The 10,850-nt window shown below is 39.5% G+C and overlaps 1 protein-coding gene across 9 annotated transcripts in view; it reads left to right on the plus strand.

Moving 5' to 3' along the window:
• Window positions 1-10,850, plus strand: part of USP25 (ubiquitin specific peptidase 25) — a 160,534-nt gene that overhangs the window by 64,396 nt on the left and 85,288 nt on the right. For all 9 annotated transcript variants that reach the window (XR_001361554.1, XM_014537425.1, XM_014537419.1 and 6 more), the window contains exons 8-10: window positions 5,069-5,145; window positions 6,447-6,520; window positions 10,339-10,487. Coding sequence is in view for 8 of the 9 variants with exons in the window: in XM_014537425.1 (XP_014392911.1) it covers window positions 5,069-5,145; window positions 6,447-6,520; window positions 10,339-10,487 (300 nt within the window). In the remaining variant the exon portion in view is untranslated. The remainder of the gene's footprint in view (window positions 1-5,068; window positions 5,146-6,446; window positions 6,521-10,338; window positions 10,488-10,850) is intronic.

Raw genomic sequence — 10,850 nt, forward strand, 5'->3', positions numbered from 1 at the left:
AGGTGCAGGGAAGAGGAAAATTATATATATGAACAAAACAACAGAGAATAGGATACTAACACATCAATAAAGCAGATAGATAAAAATGTTCAATTTTAAAAAGTGGGGAAAGAGAAAAACTGAAAAGGAGAAAGAAAGAAACATGGGAGGAAAAAAATGAAGAGGAAGAAATGTGCAAAAAAAAGAAAAGAGAAAAGTGAAATGTCATTCGTTTAAGCCGAGTTTTAATGCCCCATGGGAGCTGGCTTAGGGCTCCACTCTTCTGTCTGCCTGTTCTGGGCTTCCTGTTAGGTACTTGGGTGCTAACCACTGTCAGGCATGTCTTTTGGCTTTTAGCACCTGCTTGAAGCTCCAAGCAATCCACCAGTCCACCATTTGTGTCTGTGTCGACAGGCCTTATCTGCAAGCTGAAGGGGCAGTCTGTCCTCTAGAGAAGGTTTGTTAGCCACCTGGAGCCCAGGGCTGATTCAGCACTCTTCCTCTGAATCGCCATGTTCCACTGCTGCCCACCTTTGCCTGTCAGCCAGCTGTCAATCTTAATCACTCAAGAGTCTGTTCCTAACAGTGTTTGGTGTTTCACTTTCAGAGAATATGATGGGTATTTTTTTCTGTCCCAGAGCTACTCCTCCGCGAGTGGCCCAAAATATTACTCTGCTATTGGCTGGACAGAGATCCTTGTATGGAGACCAGTGGGGTCAGCTGGGGGGTTCTCGTTCCTAGAATAGTGGGGCTGATGGCCCCTCCTCCAATCCATTCACTGAGGGTCCTTGAGACTGTTCAGACCCTTAAGCTGGACTCTGCCTTTATTTCCTCTGTAAAGCTCAAAATGCAGGGTGTGGCAGGCTCTATCACCTAGGGCAGGGTTTTTTTCCTTTACCTGCCTTCTGGGTGTTAGGAGCAGGTAGCTCTTCCCAGGGAGAATAGCTGTTTTGGTTTGGAAGCATATGAATGATCCAATGCTGGACTCCCAGCTACTGCTTTCCCAAGTCTCTCTGCCCTGCTTTTCACCCCCACCTGTCCTCAGGCAACTCAATTCTGCGCCTATTTCCCTATGCCAGTGGTCGGCAAACTCATTAGTCAACAGAGCCAAATATCAACAGTACAACGATTGAAATTTCTTTTGAGAGCCAAATTTTTTAAACTTAAACTATATAGGTAGGTACATTGTTATTAACTTAATTAGGGTACTCCTAAGCTGGCCTTTGCTAAAAAACGTCCTCAATCTGATTGAGGTACGTTCGCTGAGGTCGACCCCTTCCAACTCTCTCATCCTCAAGTCGTGCATGAATTGCGCGTGTTATGCCCAGATTTCAAGACCCCAAAAGACACCACCAGGGAGCGCCAAGGCCGATGCAAAAGCATAGAGTCTTTTATTCAATCCCGGGTTTGGTCCCCCTCTGCCTCCATTACTGGATGCGAGAGAGAGCCCAGAGTCCCAAGAGAACAAAGAATTTATAGGGCTTGGGGTCGGGGGGTGGGGGCACACTTGGACCACTGATTTGGCCAATTCCGGTTGTTTGAGTGAGGGCCGAGGGCTAGTGACGCAAGGGCAGGGGGCAGTTAGGGTCTGGTTACACAAAGACGGGGGTGTTCAGCATACTTTCGGCCTTCAGTTTGTTTTCCCTTGCATTCCCATTGGCTGAGATAAGAGCAGGCTGAGTAACTGATACATTCTATGGCTTTTGCTGGAAGAGGAGTTAGGAACACAGCTATCAGTCCTGTTCTGTCCTTTCACGCACACCTCCCCCGAGCTGCTGCGTATCCCACAGCTGCGCCGTCGCCCGACCGACCGACCGACCGACCGACACCCCCCACTTCTTCTAACACCACTTCTTCAAATTAGACTCACTCAGGCCAAAAACCGACTTCTGCGCATGGGCCACAAAGTTTCAATCACACTGTATGTGTGCGCCCGCACGTGGTATTTTGTGGAAGAGCCACACTCAAGGGGCCAAAGAGCCGCATGTGGCTCGCGAGCCACGGTTTGCCGACCACTGCCCTATGCCAACAGCTCGTGTGTGTATTTGCAAATGAAAACTCTTGTGCTCTGGGTTTAAGTGATTAAAAAAGAAAGAAAGAAAAAGGCAGTCGAAACTGCAGCTCTCTCCCCCACTGACTCTCGTCTGCCAGGTCTACACTCTGCTGCTGCCAGCAGTCCTGCTGCCTTTCACAGCTGCTTGGATGATATGGGCGTTGCGGGTCACACTGCCACAGGTCAGGCCACCATGGGCTTGGGTAGTGCTGCAGGTCGGGTCATGCCACTGCCACCACTGGTGCATGGAGCCCTGCCTGTGCTCCCAGAACAGTTCTCCCCATAGCACAGCTCCTTCCTTTCCAGGCTCCCCACCTCTCACAACCTCGCCCTTCCTACCAGTCTCCAGGTGCCTTCCTTGTTATAAGTCAGCTCCTCAGCTGGACCACAGTTGGAAATTCCAGGTGAATGTTCTCCACTTTAGTGGTATTTCCAGCCTGGCCTTGGGACAAGGTGCCCAACAGGTCTGCCTATTCCGCCACCATTTTGTCTCCCTACTATTAAGTTTTAAAAGTCACTTCTGTTCCTTGACTTATCTTTTCTTCTGAAATTGCTTTTTCTTTGTCTTTTTTTGGCTACTTTCTTTTGTGTTGAAGCTTTCTAAGGATGCATAGTGATCTTTAGGTATCTTTTCATATTTAAAAATGAGGTAGCACAAGTTTAATTGGAAGCCTTGTATGTATGTATATGGGTAGACTTCAGTTTTGTTAGAGTGGACAGAAGACAACTAGCTGTTGATGCTGTGACATGCTCCAGAATGCCACATGGCGAATGCCTTTGCTTTGGGTTCTTTTTTCTCCCCTCTACAAGGGCTTTTAAAGTAGTTGCACATCACCCTGGCTGTGTGGCTCAGTTAGTTGGGTATTGTCCCATGCACATTAAAATTACTGGTTCAATTCCTGGTCAGGGCACATGCTGGGTTTCAGGCTCAATCCTCAGTAGTGGGCATGCAGAAGGCAGCTAATTGATGTTTTGCTCTCATGTAGATATTTCTCTCCCTCTCCCTTTCTCACTCCCTGGGCGGGGGTGGGGGGGGGGAGGAAATCTTTAAAGTAGTTGCTCATCAATTGAGGCAGATATAGGTTTGATTCTCTTCTGTTCCTAGATACTCGAATCTAAAGTACACATTAGTGGCATAGTGGAGTGGATCTATAAGTAAAGTAAGCATCATGATTTTTAAAAGTGAATTTATATGTTCATTTCATATTCTTTTTAATTATATCTTTGAAATATGCAAGAGTCTCAGGGGGATATTTTTTGGGATACAGTACTGCCAAATTTAAGTATACTTATAACTTAATTTAAAACTAAAATGTTATCATTTTTTTCTCTTGATGAAAGCAGGTAGAATTATTTTGTAATTGTAAATTTTAGATTGATTGCTAAAAAAGACAGGGATTACTTTCTCTGAAGAGTATTATGATAATGAGGAAACCTTTTTGTTTATTGTCAGATAACCTTGCAAGATAAGCCAAGTTGTAGAAAAGTATTGAAGGTTTTAAGGTGTTATAACTTGCTAGGACAACTGTAGCAAATTAGAACAAACCGAGTGACTTCAAAACAGTAGAAAATTATTCTCTCCATAGTTCTAGAGGCCAAAATCCTAAGTGTAGGTAGGTGATGGAAGAGCTCTGCTCCCTCCAGTGGCTCTAAGGGAGAGAAGCCTTCCTTGCCTCTGTCATCTTCTTTTGGCTCCTGTGTTCTTGTCTTCTGGCAGCATACCTCCAATCTCTGTCTACATCTTTACATGGCCTTTTCCCCTGTGTGTCTATGTGTTTGCTCATTTTCTGTTTCTTAGAAGAATACTCACAATTGGATTTAGGCCTATTCTAACCCAGGATGATCTCATCTTAAGATCCTTACCTTAATCACAACTGCAAAAACTCTTATTCCAAATAAGTTTGTATTCTGAGGTTCCAGGTGGACAAGTGTTTTGGTGGGCCACTATTTAACCTAATACAGATAGTATGGATGTTTATAACTGGATTTGTGTGCTGAGTTTGTCTTGAACTATATGACATTGTTGTAATTTACTTCTTCTTCCTAGACCTTAGTGTCAACATTTTAAAGGTGTGCAAGTTGGCCTGGATGCTCTTTAAACAACTTCTAGATGGAAAAATGTGTGACATTAAAGTTTGTTTTACATTTAGAGCTATTTTGATAAAGACCAAGTGCTTACCCTGCTTTATCTTTCTTTGATGGTTTGATTAACTCAGTCAAATATGTTAAGTGGATATGCCTTTGAAAAGTTGAATGAAGAAAGGCACATCTTCCTTCTAAGAGAGAAGCCAGTATTCTCTATAAAATGAAGAACTTTTTGGTGATATGCATACTTTTATAAAGGTTCATTAACAGAGCTTTTTTGAAAAAATATTTTTTATTATTTCATTCGTACATGTAATCTAATGAACAAAATAAGTTAACAAGCAAAATAGAGACAGACTCATAGATAGAGAGTAGGCTGACAGTTGTTCGGGGGAGATGAGGAGTGGGATTGAGCAAAAAAGAAAAAAAACAACTCATGGTGATTGCTGGGAGAAGGGGTGTACAGAGTTGCAGGGAAGTGGAAAGAGGGTATGGGTAGATAAATGGTGATGGAAGGAGACTTGACTTGGGCGGTGAATACACAATAGTGTACAGATGATATGTTGTAGAATTGTGCAGCTGAAACCTGTATAATTTGTTAACCATTGTCACCCCAATAAATTCAATTAAAAGGGAAAGAATAGAAATTAAAAAATAGAAATCTCATTTGTAAGTTGGAATTCTGATATTTATTTTCCTAAAGTGAAAGCCAATCACAATGATTATCAATATAATGCTTGTTTTAATCAAATACTGATTTTGTGCTCTGGTTAAGTTATAAATATTTATTGCATTTGATGTGAACGATTTCATTTAATACCTTTGTGAGTAGTCAGTAATTATATGTTTGAATGTCTGGGTGCAAGTTTTATGTTGCAATATTTAGTATTTTTATTAATAGGCTTAAAAATTAACAAGGTTGTTTTTGTTTTGTTTTGTTTTTTCCTATAGCAAGATGTGAGTGAGTTTACACACAAATTACTAGATTGGTTAGAAGATGCCTTCCAAATGAAAGCTGAAGAGGAGACGTAAGTTACCATAAAATTTAGTGATGGTATTTTAAGAGATCTGTAAGTAGCACTCATTTTTTTTCCTTTAATGTATTCAGTGTCAACAAATAAATAGGAATCTGAGATAGACATATGGGAGCCCAAATGTTACCTCTGTATTATTGATAAGCTGTTGGAATTTATGACCACAAATGCTGGTAGCTTTAGATTTCCACTATAAGGGCAGAATCTAGCCAGAAAGGTCTAAAAAGTGATCCCTGAAAGGGCTAATCCTACATTGCCCAGTTCTTTTCATTAGATTCAATGAGGAGAGGGACATATTTCAAATAAGACTTAAGATTTCTGAAGATATGGAAAAATTCTAGCCTCTTTTAAAACTGTTTTTAAAAAAGGGGAGATGATTTGTTAGTTACCAGATCATATAAGGTGACTAGGACCCAAAAGAAATGAACAAAAAGTAAGTAAATAATAAGCAAGCTCTTCAAAATCAGAATAGAATGACTCGTTCAGAAGAAGCAAAGATTCATGAAATAGTCAAGTGGCCTTCTTCTAAGTCTACAGGTGAAAAGCAATTGAGGACTCGTGTTGAAGGTAGGACACTGAAGTGCTTACGGAAATCTGGATAGACTTGAGAGGAGGACTAGGGGTTCCAGGGTATAAAACATTTAAAAAATTACTGAGGGAAATTCAAAGACACTCAGGTATCATAGATTGGGATACAGATATCATTTACTCAGAGGAAACTTGCCCAATAAATTTTAGTATTAGAACCTTAAAGATACAAGGAACTTGAACTTTTAAGAACCAGAAACCAAGGTGGACAACCTTAGGTCAAGTCCACACAGAGGCTCTCTATTAGTCTGACAGGACAGTAGCACTTGTGGGGTCCTTCAACTTGAAGGTGGACAAGGCATGTTTGATCAAGGGTGGCTTTCCCCCTTCCCAACAAGTCCAAAGAAAAGCATATATAATAAGGACTGAAGGTCCGAGACTGAAGTGTGTAGTGATAATAGAAAAGCTAGGCACTTTATGGGCACTGACTGTCAGGTCCTCTTGTAAGGGCATCCTGCATAGTTATCATTTTAACCTTTAAAACAGCCTTGTGAGTTTAATTACTATTATTATCTTCAGTTGACAGGTGAAGAAATGGAAAAGTAAATTTAAGTACCTTTCCCAAGGTGACACTAAGTAACAGCTGAGTGCATGATAACCTCATACACGTTATTGCTTTGGCATAGGCTATTGTTTTTTTAATGTTTCCTTTATTATTTACAGGTCCAAAAATTATAACCATATTTATGTTTTTTAACATGCTTTAGGGATGAAGAGAAGCCAAAGAACCCCATGGTAGAGTTGTTCTATGGAAGATTCTTAGCTGTGGGAGTACTTGAAGGTATTACAATGAAGAGATATTATCTGTTAGCTTCTTTGTCTTGATAGTAACTCTTCATTTGTTGAATGACTTTTAATTTTAATTTGACTTACTCTGTCTAGAGTTCTTGTTACATTGCTACCACTAGTCATTTATATACAAAGCACAGAATTGAGATATGAAAAGGAAGGTACAGAGTATATTATCTCATGCTAATTGATACTTAGTTAATATTATCCTGTTGTTCTTTCCCTGGGAAGGCTTCTGTGATTCTGTGAATTATTGGGATACAGGGATTACAGGGGAAGTTGTGTTGTTGGTGGATCTTTTGAAAATAATATTGGAGTTGAATACTGGGGTTGATATGATGATCACTGTTTTTGAGGGTTTTAAGTCTGTGAATGTTGAAAGCTGAGTTTAGCAATTTAGCATAGTTGGGATATTGCACTTTTTAGGTGATTATAAAATTCTTTAGACTCTAGTTTTCAAGAAAGAGTTGTATTCTATCTTTTGAAAATTCAGTTAAGAATGATACTACTCCATCTTCCCTAAATGCCTATTACTTAAAATCTGGACCAAACCAGTTACACTTTGATTCTCCTAACAAGGGACTGAACTGAGTCAGTAGATATACTTCAAATAATAATATTACTAAGTCCCAAAATATAAATTTTTGATAACTTATTTTTCCTGAATGGCCCAATGCATCAACTTTTGGAAGTGCCCAAAGTATAAAATTTGGAAAATTGTTTTTTCTTCAGGATAAGTAATGGATTCATAAGAAGTTTTGTTTGAATATAGTTTTATAACTTAGAATTCAGAAAAAGACAGAGGCTAAGGATTTGGTCAGTAAGGTTATATTGAGGTGTCAGACCAGTGAGTCCCAATGGGGTGATTTCTGTTTGTTTGCTAAAGTACCCCCTTGCAAAAAGAACTTATAGTCCACTGATTCCTCCATTTAGTTCCTCTCAGCCCTTCTCTTTATTTCCATCCTTGTTCATTATAATTATCTGTATAAATATCTAAAACTCCCTTTCCCACATTGATTTCTAGCACTGTCTCTGTCTATTCTCTGACCTTTGTTAAGCTATTTATCTTCTCTCTGCATGCCCTGAGTTCCTGAAATTGCTGAAGAAAAGTCACTTCAGTGGGCTAGCTGTAGTGGACCAGGAATCTGTAGTATACCAAGCTTCACTGGTTCCAGTTCTCTAACCCTACCTGGCAGTCATACTTGTTTTATTTAATCACTGTTTTCTATCCTGTTTTCTGCATTAACAATTTCTATCTTTTTTACTGTAATTCTAACGTCTTGTCTCTTCATTGTCTGAAAAACACTTTACTTCAACTTTCATGAATTTACTGTGAAGCTAATGAAACCTAACTGTGGGTCCTAAGGGCCCTGAATCTAATTTTGTGTTTATAATACTGTAAAAACAGTTCTTAAAACGCTCATCATCAAATTGCAGCCTCTGCAATCTGGATCCATTCCTAATGCCACTAATTATTTTTATTTGATCCCCCAGATAATAGAGGAATATTTAGTCTTATATCAACAGAGTATTCTTTGTATGTTCTCAGAATCTCATTCCTTCATGCTTTCACCCAGACCTCACTGTTCTTATTATCTTGTGGGCAGTTTTTTATTGCTGTTGTTTTTTATCTTCACCTTTTCCCTCTTTAATGTGTCTTCTCATTGATAATTAGACCTGGTCTGGTATCTCATGTCTTAAAAAGTAAGGCACTCTTTTAAGTTAATCCTATTTAAGTTTAAGCCCCTTAAAGAGGGGTTTGATGTCATCTGCTAACTCCCCACTTATTAAAACCATCCCACTTTTGCTTCTGGCCCAAACCTCTTCCTAAAGGAATATTTTTAAGATTATTGTGGGTTTTTTTTACATGTGTTCAAGTTCATTGGGTCCCTCTCAGTTTTTGTACTGAACTCCTATCAGCTATTAATTCTATTGATCCACTCTCTCCTCTTCTTCCATTTTTCCTTTTCTTAAAAACACTTCTCTGTCTTCTATGGAACCATATTTTCTTGGCTTTTTAAAATTTCTGAGTGGGTACTTCTTAGTAGTTATGTTTATCGTCTCTTCTTATATTAAAGGTAGGGCATCTTTGGGACTCAGTTTAGGCCCTCTTCCTTATCCTGTTTACTAATTCCCTAGACAGTCTCATTTACTGCCTTGATTTCCTGCTACCAGTAAGTCAGCGATTTTTAATTTAGAGCTTCAGACTAGAGAAATAATCTTACAGACTCATATATCCAACTATTTTCTCAACTTGAAGTCTCTTGGGACATTCTAAAACAGTTATGTCCACTACAACCTTAAACAAAACAAAAACAATCCTCTGTGCTTTCTTCAGTGGGGCCCCTTCAGTACATAAACATTAGTCCAATTGTTGATACTAGAAATGTGAGTCTCATTCCAGATACCCTACTTACCTCTGTCCCCCATTCTGCATTGAGCCAATCAATCAAGCCTTACTGGTGCTCCTCCTTGTATGCGTGTGTGTGTGTGTGTGTGTGTGTGTGTGTGTGTGTGTGTGTGTGTGTGTAAATTAGTGTGTTTTTGTACACTTTTACTGGTAACACCCTATTCTACGCTGGATGGATTCCATAATACTATCCTAGTAATCTACCACCCACTTATTACAGAAGTCAAAAGAATGTTTTAAATACATAAATCTGATCCTTTTCTTGCCTTTTTATTTAACTTATTGGGATGACAATGGTTAACAAAATTACAGATTTCAGGTGCACAGTTCTACAACACATCATCTGTACACTGTATTGTGTGTTCAAAACCCCAAGTCAAGTCTCTATCACCATTTATCCCCTTTATACCCTCCTCCACTTTTTGCCACTCCCCTTCCCTCAGCAATCACCACATTGTTGAATCTGTCATTGAGTTTTTTCTCTTTGCTCAATACCTTCACTCCCCACCCCACACCTATCAGCTTACTCTCTATCTATGAGTCTGTCTCTGTTTTGCTTGTTAGTTCTTTTGATCCTATTATTCCTAGATTTAACAATTTAATACTTTCTATTATTCTCAGAATGTACTGAAAAAATTCGTAACAAAGGCTGTTAGACTTTGTAGATTTTGACCCACCTAACTAACTCTTGGTTGTCACCTCCCCATTGCTTCCCCAAGCTATACTGTCCTCTTCTTTGTTCTTCAAATATGCCAAGTTCTTTGCAGCTTTAAAGTCTTTGTATGTGCTTTTCCTTGGCCAAGAATACTCTACAGTTCCCGGACACTCTGGCCTGGCTAACTCCCACTCACTAAGTTTGAGAATAAATGTCTTTTTGCTATGGAAGCTTCTCTGTTCTACTCTCGATCCCTAAAGACTAGGACAGCTCCTCTTTTTCTACCCTCTCACAGCGGTCTGTCTCACCACACTTTTTATAACATTTAAAATACCAAACAGTTGTTTGTTCATAATTATGTGTGCAATTAATATGTATGATGTCTTTTTTTCCAGAAGAGGCTAAGAGTTTCCTCAGCTCAGGGACCATCTCTTGTTTTTCACTGTTGTACATATTTTTATTGTTTAGCACAGTATCTTGGCCTTAGAAGGACTTTTTGGAAGAATAAGTAAATAAATACATACATATATTACATTTGGGTTGAATTGAATATATGGCTGGATGTGAATGTACATATGTACATATATAAACCAACAGAATTTGGTTTATACACTAGCTCATTACCCTCTGGAACATAATCCATCAGAGTTAAGTTTTCAGGGTAAGAGGTCATTCATAATACAATTAGTAGCTAAAAGGCCACATTGAGGAATAGTAATTTAATTAACTTTCCCCCCTCCTATAGGTAAAAAATTTGAAAATACTGAAATGTTTGGTCAGTACCCACTTCAGGTCAATGGATTCAAAGATCTACATGAGTGCCTAGAAGCTGCTATGATTGAAGGAGAAATTGAATCTTTACATTCAGAAAATTCAGGAAAATCAGGCCAAGAGGTAAGTTTAACATCTGCATCATCCCTCTCCCCCTAAATCTTTATAACAGTGCTGTAAAGCACAATTTAAGTCCCCATTTCTATAGCTACCTACTAATTGAGAATACTCTAAATATGTGTTTTCATTGAATGATGGTAATTTAGACATAATTGGGAAATCTGCATAGCCCATCTATCCTAATAAAAGGGTAATATGCTAATTAGACCGGAGACCTTCCGGACAAAGCCATGGTGGCGGGGCCAAGGCAGAGGCAGTTAGGGGCGATCAGGCCAGGAAGGGAGGGCATTTGAGGGTGATCAGGCTGGCAAGGGGGGGTGGGCATTTGGGGGCAAGTAGGTTGGCAGGAGGGGCCAGTTGGGGGCG

This window comes from Myotis brandtii, unplaced genomic scaffold (assembly GCF_000412655.1).
Source record: "Myotis brandtii unplaced genomic scaffold, ASM41265v1 scaffold179, whole genome shotgun sequence".
Lineage (NCBI taxonomy): Eukaryota > Metazoa > Chordata > Mammalia > Chiroptera > Vespertilionidae > Myotis > Myotis brandtii.